At 40.3% G+C, this 18,881-nt stretch overlaps 1 protein-coding gene across 1 annotated transcript in view; it reads right to left on the bottom strand.

The window, feature by feature from the left end:
• The window catches only part of PTH2R (parathyroid hormone 2 receptor), an 84,034-nt gene that overhangs the window by 24,710 nt on the left and 40,443 nt on the right, over nt 1-18,881 (bottom strand). The window contains exon 9 of the mRNA NM_001192589.1: nt 16,036-16,102. Within this exon, the coding sequence (NP_001179518.1) occupies nt 16,036-16,102 (67 nt within the window). The remainder of the gene's footprint in view (nt 1-16,035; nt 16,103-18,881) is intronic.

Raw genomic sequence — 18,881 nt, 5'->3', positions numbered from 1 at the left:
TGAAATTTAATAAATTATTATAAATAATTTAGGAACGTATAGACTATAGGTTAATCAGAAACTGAGTTATTGACTACTTACGATTCTAAGTATTTCAGGTGAATTAACAGTCTTCACAACAGCTCTATGAAACAGGCACATTATTCTCCCCATTTTGCAGGTGAGGAATCTGAGTCACAGCTTACACAAATTAGGTATGGTCACACAGCCGGCAAGTTGCAGATCCCTAATGCAAAAGTTGGCTTAAAGCTCAACATTCAGAAAACTAAGATCATGGCATCTGGTCCCATCACTTCATGGGAAATAGATGGGGAAACAGTGGAAACAGTGTCAGACTTTATTTTTTGGACTCCAAAATCACTGCAGATGGTGACTGCAGCCATGAAATTAAAAGATGCTTACTCCTTGGAGGGAAAGTTATGACCCACCTAGATAGCATATTCAAAAGCAGAGACATTACTTTGCCAACAAAGGTCCATCTAGTCAAGGCTATGGTTTTCCCAGTAGTCATGTATGGATGTGAGAGTTGGACTGAGAAGAAAGCTGAGCGCCGAGGAACTGATGCTTTTGAACTGTGGTGTTGGAGAAGACTCTTGAGAGTCCCTTGGACTGCAAAGAAATCCAACCAGTCCATTCTAAAGGAGATCAGTCCTGAGTGTTCTTTGGAAGGAATGATGCTAAAGCTGAAACTCCAGTAGTTTGGCCACCTCATGTGAAGAGTTGACTCATTGGAAAAGACTCTGATGCTGGGAAGGATTGGGGGCAGGAGGAGAAGGGGACGACAGAGGATGAGATGGCTGGATGGCATCACTGACTCGATGGACATGAGTCTGAGTGAACTCCGGGAGTTGGTGATGGACAGGGAGGCCTGGTATGCTGCAATTCATGCGGTTGCAAAGAGTCAGACACGACTGAGTGACTGAACTGAACTGAACTGAATGAAACCCATGCAGCCCAGATGTATAGAATGGACTCTTAACCACTGCACAAAATGCCCATAAAATAGTTAATAGTGAACTGAAATACAGAAATTTTTTAAAGAGCAGAATCAATTAAGAAAAGATTGGAAAGAATCTAACTTACCAATTCAGTTCAGTCGCTCAGTTGTGTCCAACTCTTTGCGACCTCATGGAATGAAACAGGCCAGGCCTCCCTGTCCATCACCAACTCCTGGAGCATACCCAAACTCATGTCCACTGAGTTGGTGATGCCATCCAACCATCTCATCCTCTGTCATCCCCTTTTCCTCCTGCCTTCAATCTTTCCCGGCATCAGGGTCTTTTCAGATGAGTCAGCTCTTCCCATCAAGTGGCCAAAGTACTGGAGTTTCAGCTTCAACATTAGTCCTTTCAATGAACACCCAGGACTGATCTGCTTTAGGATGGACTGATTGGATCTCCTTACAGTCCAAGGGACTCTCAAGAGTCTTCTCCAACACCACAGTTCAAAAGCATCAATTCTTCTGCGCTCAGCTTTCTTTATAGTCCAACTCTCACATCTATACATGACCACAGGAAAAACCATAGCCTTGACTAGATGGAACTTTGTTGGCAAAGTAATGTCTCTGTTTTTTTAATATGCTGTCTAGGTTGGTAATAACTTTCCTTCCAAGGAGTAAGCGTCTTTTAATTTCATGGCTGCAATCACCATCTGCAGTGATTTTGGAGCCCCCCAAAAATAAAGTCAGCCACTGTTTCCACTGTTTCCCCATCTATTTCCCATGAAGTTACGGCGTGATCTTAGTTTTCTGAATGTTGAGCTTTAAGCCAATTTTTTCACTCTCCTCTTTCACTTTCATCAAGAGGCTCTTTAGCTCTTCTTCACTTTCTGCCATAAAGGTGGTGTCATCTGCATATGTGAAGTTATTGATATTTCTCCCAGCAATCTTGATTCCAGCTTGTGCTTCATCCAGCCCAGCATTTCTCATGATGTATTCTGCATATATTACTTATATACTATACTTTCCTAAATTATTTATAATAATTTTAAAAATTTCATTCAACTGTTAAATGAGTGTGTGTGCATGTGTGCGTGCATGCGTTTTTTGTTTACCTTTTAAGGCAGCAAGTTCTATTAATCTTAGTTTTTCTTAATTCTTTCCATAATGCACTTGATTGTCATTTTTGCTATCAAATTGATGGACTGATTGGTGGGTGTCTTCTTTAATCAAGTTTTTGGGAGTTTGCTGCATTTTTTTTTACACTGTTACAAGGTTTAATGAATAATGTTTGTGGATAAAGAGCCTGGTGTATCCCCTAAATAAATAAGCAGGGTGACAATATACAGCCTTGACGTACTCCTTTTCCTATTTGGAACCAGACCATTGTTCCATGTCCAGTTTTAACTGTTGCTGCCTGACCTGCATATACGTTTCTCAAGAGGCAGGTCAGGTGGTCTGGTATTCCCATCTCTTTTAGAATTTTCCACAGTTTATTGTGATCCACACAGTCAAAGGCTTTGGCATAGTCAATAAAGCAGAAATAGATGTTTTTCTGGAAATCTTTTCCTTTTTTGATGATCTAGTGGATGTTGGCAATTTGATCTCTGGTTTCTCTCCCTTTTCTAAAACCAGCTTGAACATCTGTTCAAGGTTCATATATTGCTGAAGCCTGGCTTGGAGAATTTTGAGCATTATTTTACTAACATGTGAGATGAGTGCAACTGTGCAGTAGTTTGAGCATTCTTTGGCATTTCCTTTCTTTGGGATTGGAATGAAAATTGACCTTTTCCAGTCGTGCGGCCACTGCTGAGTTTTCCAAATTTGTTGGCATATTGAGTGCAGCACTTTCACAGCATCATCTTTTAGGATTTGAAATAGCTCAACTGGAATTCCATCACCTCCACTAGCTTTGTTCATAGTGATGCTTCCTAAGGCCCACTTGACTTCACATTCCAGGATGTCTGGCTCTATGTGAGTGATCACACCATCGTGATTATCTGGTTCATGAAGATCTTTTTTGTAGAGTTCTTCCATGTATTCTTGCCACCTCTTCTTAACATCTTCTGCTTCTGTTAGGTCCATACCATTTCTGTCCTTTATTGAGCCCATGTTTGCATGAAATATTCCCTTGGTATCTCTAAGTTTCTTAAAGAGATCTCTAATCTTTCCCATTCTATTGTTTTCCTCTATTTCTTTGCATTGATCGCTGAGGAAGGCTTTCTTAGCTCTCCTTGCTATTCTTTGGAACTCTGCATTCAAATGGGTATATCTTTACTTTTCTCCTTTGCTATAACCAGGTTTTAAAATCAATATTAGAAACACAAACATTAGGTCTAAGAGAGAAGGAAAATGGATTTAGCAATTTAGAAGACACTTGAAGAATCTTCCCAAATGGAGGAATGAAGAACAAAGACTTCTGTGATGAGGGATAGATGTCTACATGGAGGGCACAGAATTGAAAGTCATTATGAAGATTATTTCTCTTTCTGAAGAAAATGATAAATAGAACAAATCAATAAAGACATAAAAGGAAAAAATCCTGCTCTAGAGAAAGATTTGAGCCTACAGAAGGAAAAATGACACTATATATTGGGAAATGGAATGAAAAATAACAACTCACATTCTGGGGAGATTTTAAAATTTCTTTTAAATAAAGAAATATATGCTTGGGGCTTGTGCACTGGGACGACCCAGAGGGATGGTATGGGGAGGGAGGAGGGTGGAGGGTTCAGGTTGGGGAACACATGTATACCTGTGGCGGATTCATTTTGATATATGGCAAAACCAATACAATATTGTAAAGTTAAAAAAATTTAAAAAAAGAAAGAAATATCATTTAGAGACAGAAAAATCACTTAGAGGATCCTTGCATATCTCAGATAACCTTCTTGAAGGGAAAATTTTGCTTAATGTCATTAATAAGCCAGTGAAAGAAAGTGAAAGTGGCTCAGTTGTGTCTGACTCTGCCACCAGTGGACTACAGTCCATGGAATTCTCCAGGCCAGAATACTGGAGTGGGTAACCTATCGGATCTTCCCCACCCAGGAATCGAATGGGGGTCTTCTGCACTGCAGGTGGATCCTTTACCAACTGAGCTCTCAGTTCAGTTCAGTCTCTCAGTCATGTCCCACTCTTTTCGACCCCAAAAATTGCAGCACGCCAGGTCTCCCTGTCCATCACCAACTCACAGAGTTTACCCAAACTCATGTCCATCGAGTTGGTGATGCCATCCAGCCATCTCATCCTCTGTCGTCCCCTTCTCCTCCTGCTCCCAATCCCTCCCAGCATCAGGGTCTTTTCCAATGAGTCAACTCTTCACATGAGGTGGCCAAAGTATCGGAGTTTCAACTTCAGCATCAGTCCTTCCAATGAACACCCAGGACTAATCTCCTTTAGGATGGACTGGTTGGATCTCCTTGCAGTCCAAGGGACTCTCAAGAATCTTCTCCGACACCACAGTTCAAAAGCAACTGAGCTCTCAGGGAAGCCCAAAAGAGAACTCCAAGGAATTCAACAAGAGCATTCCTTGGAGGGATTTCCCAGGCAAGAATACTGAAGTGGGTTTCTATGTCCTTCTCCACGGGATCTTCCCGACCCTGGGATTGAACCTGGGTCTCCTGCATTGCAGACAGACTCTTCATTGACTGAGCCACCACAGAAGTCCTGTAGCACACAGAATAAGCCAGTAGCACACAGAATACATTTTATGGAAATGTGGCTTTAAAATAATGCAAATATAAACATTAGATTCTCTCTCAATTACGGTTTTAAAGATTTATTCAAAGTGAACCACAGATGAATTTCAAATTCAAAATTTCAGCCATGAAACCTGTGGTTCCGTAGGCCATCTCAAAGACTGCTCCTTGAATCACCTTTGCCAGAATCATTCTCCCCACTCCCTCTGCTCTCCCATCCTTACTAGGACAGCTCATTCTCAGGCTTCAGCCTGAATGTCACTTTTTCTCAAAAGCTATTCCTGACACCCCAGTCCCACCCTAGCACTTGTCACATTTAAATCTTATCTCACCCCATGGGCTTCTCAGGTAGTGCAGTGGTAAAGAATCTGCCTCCCAGTGCAGGAGACACAGGCGAGGCAGGTTTAGTCTCTGGCTCAGGAAGATCCCCTGAAGAAGGAAATAGCAACCCACTCCAGTATTCTTGCCTAGAAAATCCCATGGACAGAGGAGTCTGGTGGGCTACAGTCCATGGAGTCACAAAGAGTCAAACATGACTCACTTGCATGCACTAACCCACTATGGTTAAGTTTAAGGAGAAACTGGTGTCTGTTTTCCCACCATCTCATCCCCATTGCTAACACAGCATCTGGAGTGTTCTTGGTCTTAACCAAGATTTGTTAAATGACTGAATGAAATGCGCATTCTCTAAACCCTACTTATATTGAGGTAAATTAGCACTCCACTTCAGTGTAGAATTTTCACCTCTAAATGTCTATCACAAAAGATTTTAGTAGAGAAAGAAGTCAAATTTATGTACAAGAAAGTCCACTGTTTTAAAATATCTCTAAAGATATCTGAAACTGAAACTGTTAGTCACTCAATCCTGTCCAGCTCTTTGTAACCCCATGGACTGTAGCCCACCAGACTCTTTTGTCCATGGGGTTCTCCGGGCAAGATTACTGGAGTTGGCTGTCATTTCCTTCTCCAGGGGATCCCGACCCAGGGATCAAACCCGGGTCTCCTGCATTGCAGGCAGATTCTTCACTGTCTGAGCTACAGAATCTGTAAAGCTATCTATTTACACTTAAAATTTTCATCAGTGCCTTTGGATATGTAATGGGAAGGGTTCTCTTTCTCCCCATTCCTGATCTTTCCTTCCAGGGAAGATAGCTCAAATGATGTGCACTTCTGTTCTCCCGACTCCACCTTACTGTCTCCATCCCTGGAGAAGATGGACTAAAGTATTTGATGAGTGAATGCAGGAAGAATACTAAATCTGTTTAATTCAACTCATCCTTCTTTACTTTGGCAGCTTGCAGTGAGCAGACTTGCTCTGCAGCATCTCAGCATCTCAACATCCTGTGCCTGAGTAGGCAGATGCTGCCTAATTACGGGCTTCTTCAACAGGCCCACTGCAAGGAGAGATGGAAGATCACCCCAGACTCCAGCAGTTCTAAGGATTTTGCTTTGGTTCTCTCTCTCCTCCTTTGTTTTATATCTCAACTTGTTTGGAATCTGAGCAGCAAAGAGGGATGCTATGTACTAGCTGTCCTCAGACATCCTCTGAACACATCACATCTCACCCCATATATTGGTTTCTTTTTCAGTATCATGAACATAGGAAATGTGTCTGCTTTGTTTATATGTACATCAGTTCTAAATATTGAACATTTAATGATAGATAGTAAACTCCTTAATCTTTATCAATTATTATCATTTGATTATAACAGGCATGATGATAAAGTATTTAACTCAATTCTTATCAGTTGGAATTCAATTTGTAACTTATGGGTAAATGCTTGAGCTTTAATTTCACTTGAAGTTCTATATTTGACTTATTTGGAAGAGGAAAGGGATTATGGAGCAGACTTTCCTCTAGGAAAAAAAAAAACAATTTTGTATTTGCAACTCCATCAAAGATTAGAAATTAAATTCCATTCACTTTACTTTAAATTCCTTCCTTATCAGTCATTCCTCTCACCCTCCCCTCTTGTTCTTCATCACTGAGCTTTCTTTAATAACCACTGGGCGGAAATGAATCACTGACTCAACAGCAGCTGAGGTGCTTGTACTCTGCTTGTCCCCTTCTTTTCATATTTCATAAAGTGCACTGGGTATTATTTTTTTAACTCATCACTGTAAAATTTTTCTTAAAGGAATTAGTAAAAGGACCATCTTATTCCATTTGCTGGCATTCCCTGAAATATCCTTTGACAGGTACATGAACAAAACATGTATAAAAAAAAATGAAAGTCTGGAACCTCTCCATTTAATGCACTCTAAATAGCATGCAGTCTCTTCAAGAGCCACTACTTAGTCATTCAAATTAGATCATTACTCATAGGATGAGCAAGCCCATGACAAACATCACAAACTACTTGTTGACCAGAGATTAGTCCTTAGCTTGGGTACACAATGGTGCTGTAATCCATGACAGACATCTAAAAACAAGCAAATATACCAATAACAGAAAGAAAGAGGGGAGAAGAGGGGAGAGAGAGGGACAGAAGGAAGGAAGGAAGGAACTGTTGCCCTGTAATTTCCTAAAATCCATCAACATATATAAACCAAACTATATGCTCTCACAGTTATCAATTTTCTGTAGGATTATTTAAAGATCAAAATCTCTGAAATAGTGTTGACAGATTATTATCAGGCAAGAGATCCCCAAAATGCTTTCCAACATGTACATTTTTTTATTTTATGGATTATTTTGGGGGTGTTACCAGGAAATAAACTACTGCTTGTAGAAAAACAAGTACATAAATTCTAGTATCTCAGCAAATGACTGGCCCTGATTTTGCATTTCAGTCTCTTTAATAAAAGTTTTGGGTTGCTTTCAGACTGAATTTTGGATTTTCTACTTCACCCTTCCCACATTACTTAGATGTACGTACCATAAGAAAAGTAACTCAAAGAAATTTATACCCGATGAGTATAAAAGCTGTATTGCATGTGTGCTCAGTCATATCTGACTCTTTGCAATTCCATGGACTATAGTCCACAGGTTCTTCTGTCCATGGGATTTTCCAGGCAAGAATACTGCTGCGGTTTGCCATTTCCTATTCGAGGAGATCTTTCAGACCCAGAGACTGAACCTGCATTTCCTGTGTCTCCAGTATTGGCAGGCAGATTCTTTACCACTGAGCCACCGGGGAAGCTCCCAAGTATAAAAGATGTATTATTAAATAGTAACTAAATCAGTAATAATTTTTATCAATGACACTAACCTTTTCTTGGTTCTTTAAAAATAAATAGTTCTTATTGCATTTACATTTTGGTTCTGCTAAGATGAAGCAAAACATTGTACAGAAAAATATTTTGAGAGTTTGTGATGCCTCCAAAGGAATGGATTTATGTGCATGGAAGAGATGGGACTGACTCCTATCAGAAGAAGAAAAAGCCTTAGATTGCTGTCACCCTGCTCATGGTCACCAGCTACTGAAGCACTGATGTCCCTTTGCTGCCCACCCTAGTTTAACACTGTTTACGGTTGTTCCAATTTTAACATAATTCTTTAATGCTTGTATCTTTCTTTGGAAACCTACATGAAGAAAATGACCTCTCACAGAGAAATCTGAACACCTTCAAAATATCGTAATTGATGTGAGAGTTAATTAGATAGAATTATGTACTTAAAAGTGAATAGTTAATAGTTCTCTTAAACAGATGTCCATGCCTCCAGACTAGTTCATTTAACCCCTGTTCTTGATCTTTCCTTCCAGAGGAGGCAGCTCAACTGATGTGCACTTCTGCTCTCCCCACCCCCTTTACTCTCTCCAGCCCTGGAGGTGATGGACTAAAGCATATGATGAGTGAACGTGGGAAGAATACTGAGGTTGCTTGACTCAGCCCATCCTTCTTTATGGAGGGAGCCTGCAGTGAGCAGACTTCCTCTGCAGTTATCTCCAGGGTTAGGAGCATCCTGTGCCTAGACACCATCCCAGTTAGGTCAAAGCCCAAATCTAATCTGATCACTAACCTGCTTAATATCTTCCAAAGTCTCATCACAATTTTAAGGAAAATTCCAGTGTCCTTTTAGCACAGAATACAAGGCCAATCACGAATCAACATCTCTCCACTTTCAGTCTACTCTCCTGCATTTTCCACAAATGGACCCATCCAGCCAGCCACAGAAAACATGACCTGTCCTTTTATATTTTTAAAATTCCTGATCACATGAAACATAGCTAGTCTTCCACAACTACTGATTACACTTGTCATGTCTTTTGCAGCCACTTCAAATTTAATTGTCAAGGGAATTTGTCTAGTTCAGCATTTTCCAAGTGGCTTAGAGTGCCACCACCATGATTTTGCTATATCAGTGTTATTCATCCACTATCATTTACTTGATACCCTTCTTCAATCTACTTTTATTAAAGTTTAAACATTTACATTTCATATCATTACCATAAATGGAAATCCAGTAGAAGCTGCTATAAGCAAGTGGCAACTGTAAAAATAAATACAATGGGAACAAGTCATGTGAAATTTTATGTAGACTGGGTTGTCTGTCCCCCACCTCTATCCCCCAAAGGAAGATATCACACATAATAGAAGAGTATTAAAGACCAGTACCAAAATGAGACTGTCTCTGAGATACGTTCAGAAGAGTTGGAGAAGGACCAATATTCTTAATACATGATCCAACATTACTTAATAATATTGCATGTACTACTTAATCAGTCCTCTATGTACCAGAGTATGTGCTCTCAATCTGGTAAACACTGGCTGAGCTTAGATTCAATTAGCACGAACAGAAGTCTGTGGGCTCTGTAACTATAATGTATTGCCTGAATTTGAGTACTCTTGCCTGGAAAATCCCATGGACGGAGGAGCCTGGTAGGCTGCAGTCCATGGGGTCGCTAAGAGTCGGCCACGACTGAGCAGCTTCACTTTCACTTTTCACTTTCATGCATTGGAGAAGGAAATGGCAACCCACTCCAGTGTTCTTGCCTGGAGAATCCCAGGGACGGATGAGCCTGGTGGGCTGCCGTCTATGGCGTCACACAGAGTCAGACACAACTGAAGCGACTTAGCAGCAGGAGCAGCAGTCAGCACTTTATAAATGTATCAGTTCAGTTCAGTTCAGTCGCTCAGTCGTGTCCAACTCTTTGTGACCCCCGTGAATCACAGCACGCCAGGCCTCCCTGTCCATCAGCAACTCCTGGAGTTCACTCAAACTCATGTCCATTGAGTCGGTGATGCCATCCAACCATCTCATCCTCTGTCATCCCCTTTTCCTCCTGCCCCCAATCCTTCCCAGCATCAGAGTCTTGTCCAATGAGTCAACTCTTCACATGAGGTGGCCAAAGTACTGGAGTTTCAGCTTTAGCATCATTCCCTCCAAAGAAATCCCAGGGCCGATCTCCTTCAGAATGGACTGGTTGGATCTCCTTGCAGTCCAAGGGACTCTCAAGAGTCTTCTCCAACACCACAGTTCAAAAGCATCAATTCTCTGGCGCTCAGCCTTCTTCACAGTCCAACTCTCACATCCATACATGACAACAGGAAAAACCATAGCCTTGACTAGACGGACCTTTGTTGGCAAAGTAACAACAGTTTCTAAGCAACAGTTAGAACTGGTAAATGTATAAACCTAAGCTATTAATAGTTACATAACTGCTCTTGGACTCAAACTAAGAATAATGAAAATCCCAGTCTCAAAGCTGTTTGAGGGTTAAGGAAGAAAAGGTTTTGCGATAAAACCTGAAGCAAAAAAGACCCTAAAATATTCATTCATCAAATAAATAGAAAGTAGATCCAACCAGTCCATCTTAACAGAGATCAGTCCTGGGTGTTCATTAGAAGGACTGATGCTGAAGCTGAAACTCCAATACTTTGGCCACCTCATGCGAAGAGTTGACTCATTGGAAAAGACTCTGATGCTGGGAGGGATTGGGGGCAGGAGGAGAAGGGGACGACAGAGGATGAGATGTCTGGATGGCATCATGCACTCGATGGACATGAGTTTGGGTAAACTCTGGGAGTTGGTGATGGACAGGGAGGCCTGGCATGCTGCAACTCATGGGGTCGCAAAGAGTCAGACATGACTGAGAGACTGAACTGAACTGAACTGAAGACATTTAACTCAGTCAAGGGACAAAAGAAAAGACTTTTTGTTAAAATGAAATTGAGCAAGGACTCAAAAGACCTTTTGATCACATATTAGAGGATGATGAATATGAGGATGAAGGGATGAAGTCAACTAACACAGGTTGAAGGAAACAAGTAAAAACAAATACCAAAGAGTTTCTGTTTTCCTTTTCCCTTCCCATCACTTCATGGGAAATAGATGGGGAAACAGTGGAAACAGTGTCAGACTTCATTTTTTTCGGCTCCAAAATCACTGCAGATGGTGACTGCAGCCATGAAATTAAAAGACACTTACTCCTTGGAAAGAAAGTTATGACCAACCTAGATAGCATATTCAAAAGCAGAGACATTACTTTGCCAACAAAGGTTCATCTAGTCAAGGCTATGGTTTTTCCTGTTGTCATGTATGGATGTGAGAGTTGGACTGTGAAGAAGGCTGAGCGCCAGAGAATTGATGCTTTTGAACTGTGGTGTTGGAGAAGACTCTTGAGAGTCCCTTGGACTGCAAGGAGATCCAACCAGTCCATTCTGAAGGAGATCGGCCCTGGGATTTCTTTGGAGGGAATGATGCTAAAACTGAAACTCCAGTACTTTGGCCACCTCATGTGAAGAGTTGACTCATTGGAAAAGACTCTGATGCTGGGAGGGATTGGGGGCAGGAGGAGAAGGGGATGACAGAGGATGAGATGGCTGGATGGCATCACTGACTCGATGGACATGAGTCTGGGTGAACTCCGGGAGTTGGTGATGGACAGGGAGGCCTGGCGTGCTGCGATTCATGGGGTTGCAAAGAGTTGGACATGACTGAGCAACTGAACTGAACTGAACTGAACCTATAAATTCAAGATATGATGAGGACCAAACCTCTCTCCACCCCATATTACTGGCATCTTCAACAACAACTTGTAAATGCTCAAGAGCAAGTCTGCTCAGTTTGCAATCTGTATTTGTCTGTGGTTTTGTTTCCTTTCAGCTATTACAGATTCTTTCCTGGTTGACACCAGTGACAATGTAGGTCCTCATGTCTTGGGAGGAGGTGCCCTGCTGGGTCAGGACTTATCACATCTGCCAACTTCACCTTGACCACTTCTAGATGGTGCTGCCCCACCTGTGGCTTCTCCTGCCCTGCAGGCCAAGCATCCTGTTCCTTCTAAGACTGCTCTGGGAGGCCAGGCGCCAAGACAATGCTCCAAGTCCTGCTGTTGATTAGAAAATATTCCTCTCATATTTTAATGCTATGTAGAAAATTTTTTAAATCGTCTTTGAGTCAACATCAAGATGCTGCAAGGAATAATTAGTTATTAGAGACATTTATTTCAGAACGAAAATTACTACTTTCAAACACAATTGTACCACATATGAACAAAACACAGAAAACCACAGTGCTACAGTTTTAGAACTTTCATCCTTGGAAGAAAAGCTATGACAAACCTAGACAGCATATTAAAAATCAGAGACATTACTTTGCCAACAAAGGTCTATCTAGTCAAACTATCATTTTTCCAGTAGGCATGTACAAATGTGAAAGTTGGACCATAAAGAAGGCTGAGCATCAAAGAACTGATGCTTTTGAACTGCGGTGTTGGAGAAGACTCTTGAGTGTCCCTTGGACTGCAAGGAGATCAATCCAGTCAATCCTAAAGGAAATCAGTCCTGAATATTTTTTGGAAGAACTGGTGCTGAAGCTGAAGCTCCACTTTAGCCACCTGATGTGAAGAGCTGACTTATTAGAAAAGACCCTGATTCTGGGAAAGATTGAAGGCAGGAGAAAAAGGGGATGACAAAGGATGAGATGGTTGGATTACATCACCGACTCAATGGACAAGAGTTTGAGCAAACTCGGAGATGGTGAAGGACAGGGAAGCCTGGCATGCTGCAGTCCATGGGGTCACAAAGAGTTGGACACAACTGAGCAACTGAATAACAACAGTTTTAGATTTCATGAGTCCAAAATAAAGTGGTTTCTTCCAAACTTGTACTTAAGCCTGTAATTATCTCTAAAATTCAATTCTCTTGATATAACTTTAAGTCAGAAACTATAAATTCTCATTCATACTATGTGCAATGCAAGACTAAAAAACAAAATTTTATCCTGAATTTAACATATGAAAAACTATAAATGCAGCCATAAAAACAAAAAGACTGTTTCCCAATAATTTTGAGAAAAAAAATTTCACATGCTTTGGAAATGTAAGTGAAAAAAAACATGGTCCAAAAATGCAGGTTATAGTCTTGGTTTTGTCACATGGGCTGTGTGACCTTTATGTGTGCGGACTTTAGTTTCCTTTTTAAGAAAATAAAAAGATTGTGTGAAATGAACTCAAAAGTTCTGCAATTATACTGGCTTTGTGCTCTTATTTCACTTCTTACTTCTTACTGTTTCTGCAGATTATTTACTTTGTACACAAGTTTTATTTTTTCAGCAAGTGTTTATGGAGTGGCCACTCCATTTCAGGCAGATTGCTGGACGTTAGAATATAGACATAGAGAAAAATATGGTTCTTATTCACACAAACCTTGCAGTTTAGTGGGCAAGAAAGGCATTCAACAAATAATCCAAAGCATTATACTAGATGATGATCTTGAAGAGGAAAAACCTCACCAGGCTCTGCGGGATATAATACTGCTGCTGCTAAATCGCTTCAGTCACGTCCAACTCTGTACAACCCTATAGACTGCAGCCTGCCAGGCTCCTCTGTCCACGGGATTCTCCAGGCAAGAGTACTGGAGTGGGTTGCCAAGCCCTCCTCCAGAGGATCTTCCCGACCCAGGGATTGAACCCAGGTCTCCTACATTGTAGGCAGATTCTTTACCACTGAGCCACCAGGTAAGCCCTCAGGTTGTAACAGGTGAACTAATTTAGATGGAGAGCATCAGGGAGGCCACAATGGAGAGGTGACATTTAAAGTGAGGAGTAGGAGGCAGCACCTCCCAGCCTTCCGGGAGTATAGTGCAAAATGAAGAACAGTCCTGAGAAGGGCAGACATGAAAAAGTTCAAGGAACTGAAAGGGAAACGAGGCAAAGGCAGAGCACATAAAGGATTGTGGGCATCAATGACAGGGTCTCCTCTGAACTATCAAGAATGCTGGCTTTTATCATAAGTGTACGGAGCTCACTAGGTAGGGATGCTGGCCCTGATGTTCAAATCCGAGCTCCACCACTTACTAGCTGAGCGACCTTGGGTTTCCTCATTTAGAGTTATTGGTAGGATTAGATCAATGTAAATCAATGTGATCAATGTAAATAAAGTGTATAAAACAGTGCCCAGTGGTGGTAAGCTCTTGGCTATGTATGTTGTTATTATTAGCATCATTTTTCAGGCTTCAGAAGAGCTCAGAGGAAGGAGCGCTGAACTCCGGGAGCTGAGACCTGGGCTCTAGGAGCATCTCTTCCCATACAGGCTGTTTCTACCATAAAATGAGGAAACCTTAAAAGGAATTGAGATAACCCTGAATTGTAATAAAGAAACAAAAAGGTAGCTTCAGGTGAATAAAAAAAAAATCTGATTTTTGAAATTAAATGGATGTTTTAATATGGGAAAAAGATTTAAGAATTTTTTATTTGTATAATTTTAGTTCTAGAAGATGAAAATGACATCCCACTCAAGGCTCCTTCAGAATTTACTGACTGTACCATCATTTCTGGTTCCCTTTCACCAATGATGAATCTTCTAGAATCTCTGTGATCACCTAGGGGCTTCCCAGGTGGCGCTAGTGGTAAAGAATCCACCTGCCAATGCAGGAGACAGTGGCAGGAGACACAGGTTCCATCCCTGGTCAGGAAGATCCCTTAGAGAAGGGAATAGCAACCCACTCCAGCATTCTTGAAGAGGAAAAGTTAACATTTTACATAACCTCCTGCTCCTTCTGCCTCTGTAACTCAGCTTGCTCCTTGCAAAGTCTGGATCACGTAGGTCACATAGTCTCAGAAAGTGGGAACTTACAATACTAGGAACTGGAGCTTATCTCACTCACCCTTGTCCTACTGTTTGCAAATGCCCAGCCCCTGTAAACCTACTTAATCATGCCTGTCCGTGTAAAGGTCAGGCATTCCCCTCCCCATCTTGACTGCTGTTCCCACGCTCAAAACCCCTTAGTTTGAATCAGCCTATTAACAGCTAGTGTTGCCCACTATAGTGTGTCCATAAAAACTCTGTAACCCCTTTGTTTGGGCTCAGAGCTTAGAGTGTTAACTCTCCTTTGGGCCCACCGGCATAATAAACATGTGTTCTCCAACTCTCCTAGTGTAGTGCTTGGTTTCTTGATTATTGGTTTCTGCAACATTCTCACTTGTAAAATCCCTTGGACAGAGGAGCCTGGTGGGCTTCAGTCCATGGGGTCACAGAGTCGAATACGACTGAACGACTTTTAACTTCCTCAGTCACAATCACCTGATTTAACTGTTTCACATTGCAATCTAGAAAACTCAGCATATAAACTTCTCATCCACATTGGTGATGTGAGTAAGGTGGCTTAGTGGGTAAAGAACCTGCCTGTCAATGCAAGAGATGTAAGAGATGCACGTTTAATCCCTGGGTTGGGAAGATCCCCTGAAGGAGGGCATGGCAACCCACTCCAGTATTCTTGCCTGGAGAATCCCCATGGACAGAGGAACCTGGCAGGCTACAGTTCATAAGGTCACGAAGAGTCGGACACAACTGAGCAACTGACACACACAAAATCTGTAAACAAACGACAAACCTTCAAATAAAAATCAACTGTAATATACACTTGAAATATTACAGGCAGATAAGGTCCCATGCAATATGATTGCCAACTCTAGTCTTTTTCTTAGTACCTATTAGAGGCTACATATCAGTGTGGAATTCTCTTAACTCCTTTTGGAAAGTATGTCAAATAAAAGCTTTAAGCAATGCTTTATAATAAATCATACTCCCATATTTCCCTCTTGATAATTCCTGTTCTCTTGCTATTCCATCTTGACCTCTCCTCCTGACCTATTACCAGGTGATCAGAACATTGTAAAATAATGGCTGAAAAAAAGAGTTTAAGGACCTCCCAACTGCTTGAACCTGCAAAAGTTCATAGATATTTTGAAGTCCCAGAATTTTTCCTATGTGCTAGCAGATTAAAGGGAGGGTGTGTGCTTTCTTCATGGATCTCAGTGTCAGCCAGGAATAAGGATCCAGGAATAAGGAATAAGGATTCCCAACCCAGACTTTCTCAACAGCTACTATATAATGTGAGGTTTCCTAAACTTTTATAAACAAAGTGACCAACAGATTTTCTCTGGATTTTAGCAGCAGTTTAATTATCATCTTGTTTTTCTTTTTTTAAAACTATACAGGCTTTTAAACTTACCCCGATAGCAGCTAATATTGGGGCTTGGTAAATCCACTTGATGTCTCCAGCACTAAGTTCCCAGCATCTGAGACATTAAAAAGAACTTCCATGAATAGACTGGCAAAGCAAATAAGAATTAAGTAGCATTTTAAGTTTTACCAAAAACTCCATACCCAGGATTTTGATTAAGAAACAAGTAGACCAAAAAAAAAAAAGCTCCTAAAACTCCCAGTGGGGAAAAAAATGTAGTGAGTCCTGCTTTCTATACTATTAGCTACCCTTTGGGGATAAGTATTATAAATAGTGGTGTATTATTTTTATAATAAGAGTCAAGTGGCTATGTTTCCAGAGCCACAAAAAATTAGTCTTCTAAATGTGGTACCATTGATTCTTTACTTTTGTTATCACTGGAATGAGCCGTAACAGTTAAACAGAGTTTAACAGTTGATAGAGAAAGTCCTCCCATTTTCAGAATTTACTCCATTGGCTATAAGACACTTACATTAATACATTCTTATCCATAGACATGCAACATAAAACTAACAATAATGCAAATGATCCCTGTTAATAGGAATGTAGAAGAAAACTGAATACAAATGATTTTTATCCCTAGAAAGGAAAATTAGCTGTTTGGTGAAATGTAAGTGACTAGTGATCTGTGAATATTGACCAGTTTTTACATTTATTTGTAAAATCATTTCAGCGTTCACAGTACTAAATATAAACATGCGATTCTTTTATTTCTCCTTTGAACCAGTTAGCTTACTGGTTACTAAGCTAAGCTTATTGGTTAGCTAACTAAACAGTGAGTCAAAAAATCTCTGACAGGTAGTCATTTCATATTTGCATAACATCATGACTTTTATCTTCTTTTTTTAAGAGTTTTTTTAATAGTATTAATAAAAATGCATTAGTTGTTCAGTCGTATCTGACTCTTTGCAACCCTATGGACTGTGTAGGTCACCAGGTTCCTCTGTCCATGGAATTCTCCATGCAAGAATACTGGAGTGGGTTGGCGTTCCCTTTTCCAAGGATCTTGGATCTTCCTGACACAGGAGTTGAACCTGGGTCTCCTGCATTGCAAGCAAATTCTTTACAGTCCGAGCCACCAGTATATAATTTACCTATTTCCTATACTTTTTTTCTGCTTCCTGCTCGCTCCAACTAGAATTTAAGTTTAGATAGGCAGGGATTGCTGTTGTTTTTGTTTTCTGTTATAAGTGCCTAGAACATACACAGGATTTAGGTAGCCAATAAACATGTTTTGAATTAACTGAATTAAAAGTAAGTTGAACTTCACCCAATCTGGTTTGTGGTAAAGGTCTTACACTAGAATAAATGGAACAGAGTTAAGAAAAACTAGTTCCACTTGAAACTTTAACATAACATTTTAAACAGTTTTTTAAAATTAAAGATACATAAAGCCTTCAGTTTCTCTCTCCTTAGACCTAACATTGATTGTAGCATTAGTAAATAAAATCTTATGAAGAAATTTTGGTGATATAATGATAATTTTTTTATTCTAGATGATAAACTTATATTAAGAAGTTACTTTTAAATTAATTGTATTCATTCTGATATATGGCAAAACCAATAAAATATTGTAAAGTTAAAAAAAATAAAATATATTAAAAAATTAAATAAAAATAAAAATAATAAATTAATTAACAAATTATGGATAATAAAAAGCTATTTCAACTATTTCTTGAAAGTAAAACATTTTCAGCACACATATAATAACAAAAATTTTAATTTTTATGTAAGCAATACATTCTCAGTCCATTCTGAAGGAGATCAGCCCTGGGATTTCTTTGGAAGGAATGATGCTAAAGCTGAAACTCCAGTACTTTGGCCACCTCATGAGAAGAGTTGACTCATTGGACAAGACTCTGATGCTGGGAGGGATTGGGGGCAGGAGGAGAAGGGGACGACAGAGGATGAGATGGCTGGATGGCATCACTGACTCGATGGACGTGAGTCTGAGGGAACTCCGGGAGTTGGTGATGGACAGGGAGGCCTGGCGTGCTGCGATTCATGGGGTCACAAAGACTCGGACATGACTGAGCGACTAAACTGAACTGAACTGAATATATTCTCATTTCAAAAATCAACCTATATAAAAAGACAGACATTGAGACATTTCAGCCCTCCCCATCTTCCTGTCTATATCCGACCTTGCCCTTCTGCTTACAGGTTAATATCTTTTATTACTTTATTGTGCATGCTTTCAGTATTTTGTTGTACATAAACAAACACATACAGATACTATAATCTTATTTTCCCCATCTTACAAAAATGCAATGTACACTTTATTCTGTAACTTGCCTTTTCCTTTTTATAGCATAACTTTAATTTCTTTCCATGTCAGTATTGAGAGAGCTCAGTAGCCCAGCATTTCATTGGAAGGAGGTACCATAGCTAAATCGACCAAACTCCTACACCAAAGTGTAATTCTGATCCAGCCACACTGAAATCAGCAAAACCAATGGGCTTGAAGACTGAGTCAGAATGGACATCAAACATACGTTACTTGTTTACACAAGTAACTTGCATACATTACTTGTTTACACAGTGTTGAACACTGACCAATATTATCTGCATGCACCTATATTCCACATTGTTCAGCCAGACAAGAAAAAGATAGTGTTACGAAATCATGAAAAACATCTATCACACCACCCTAAAAAGGCTTCCTACTGTAAGGAAAGTGGCACATGTTGTGAAAATATAAATTGAACACTGATTCACTAGCTATGAGACTCTTGGATTTCATAAATTCTCTTTTCAGCTTTGACATTTGGTAATACCTTTATAATCCTCTTTCTTTTTGCCACAATGACATTTCATTGTGGTGTCTCCTAACA

Source organism: Bos taurus, chromosome 2 (genome assembly GCF_002263795.3).
Source record: "Bos taurus isolate L1 Dominette 01449 registration number 42190680 breed Hereford chromosome 2, ARS-UCD2.0, whole genome shotgun sequence".
NCBI lineage: Eukaryota > Metazoa > Chordata > Mammalia > Artiodactyla > Bovidae > Bos > Bos taurus.
The sequence above is the reverse complement of the archived record's forward strand: the minus strand, read 5'-3'. Positions and strand labels throughout refer to the sequence as shown.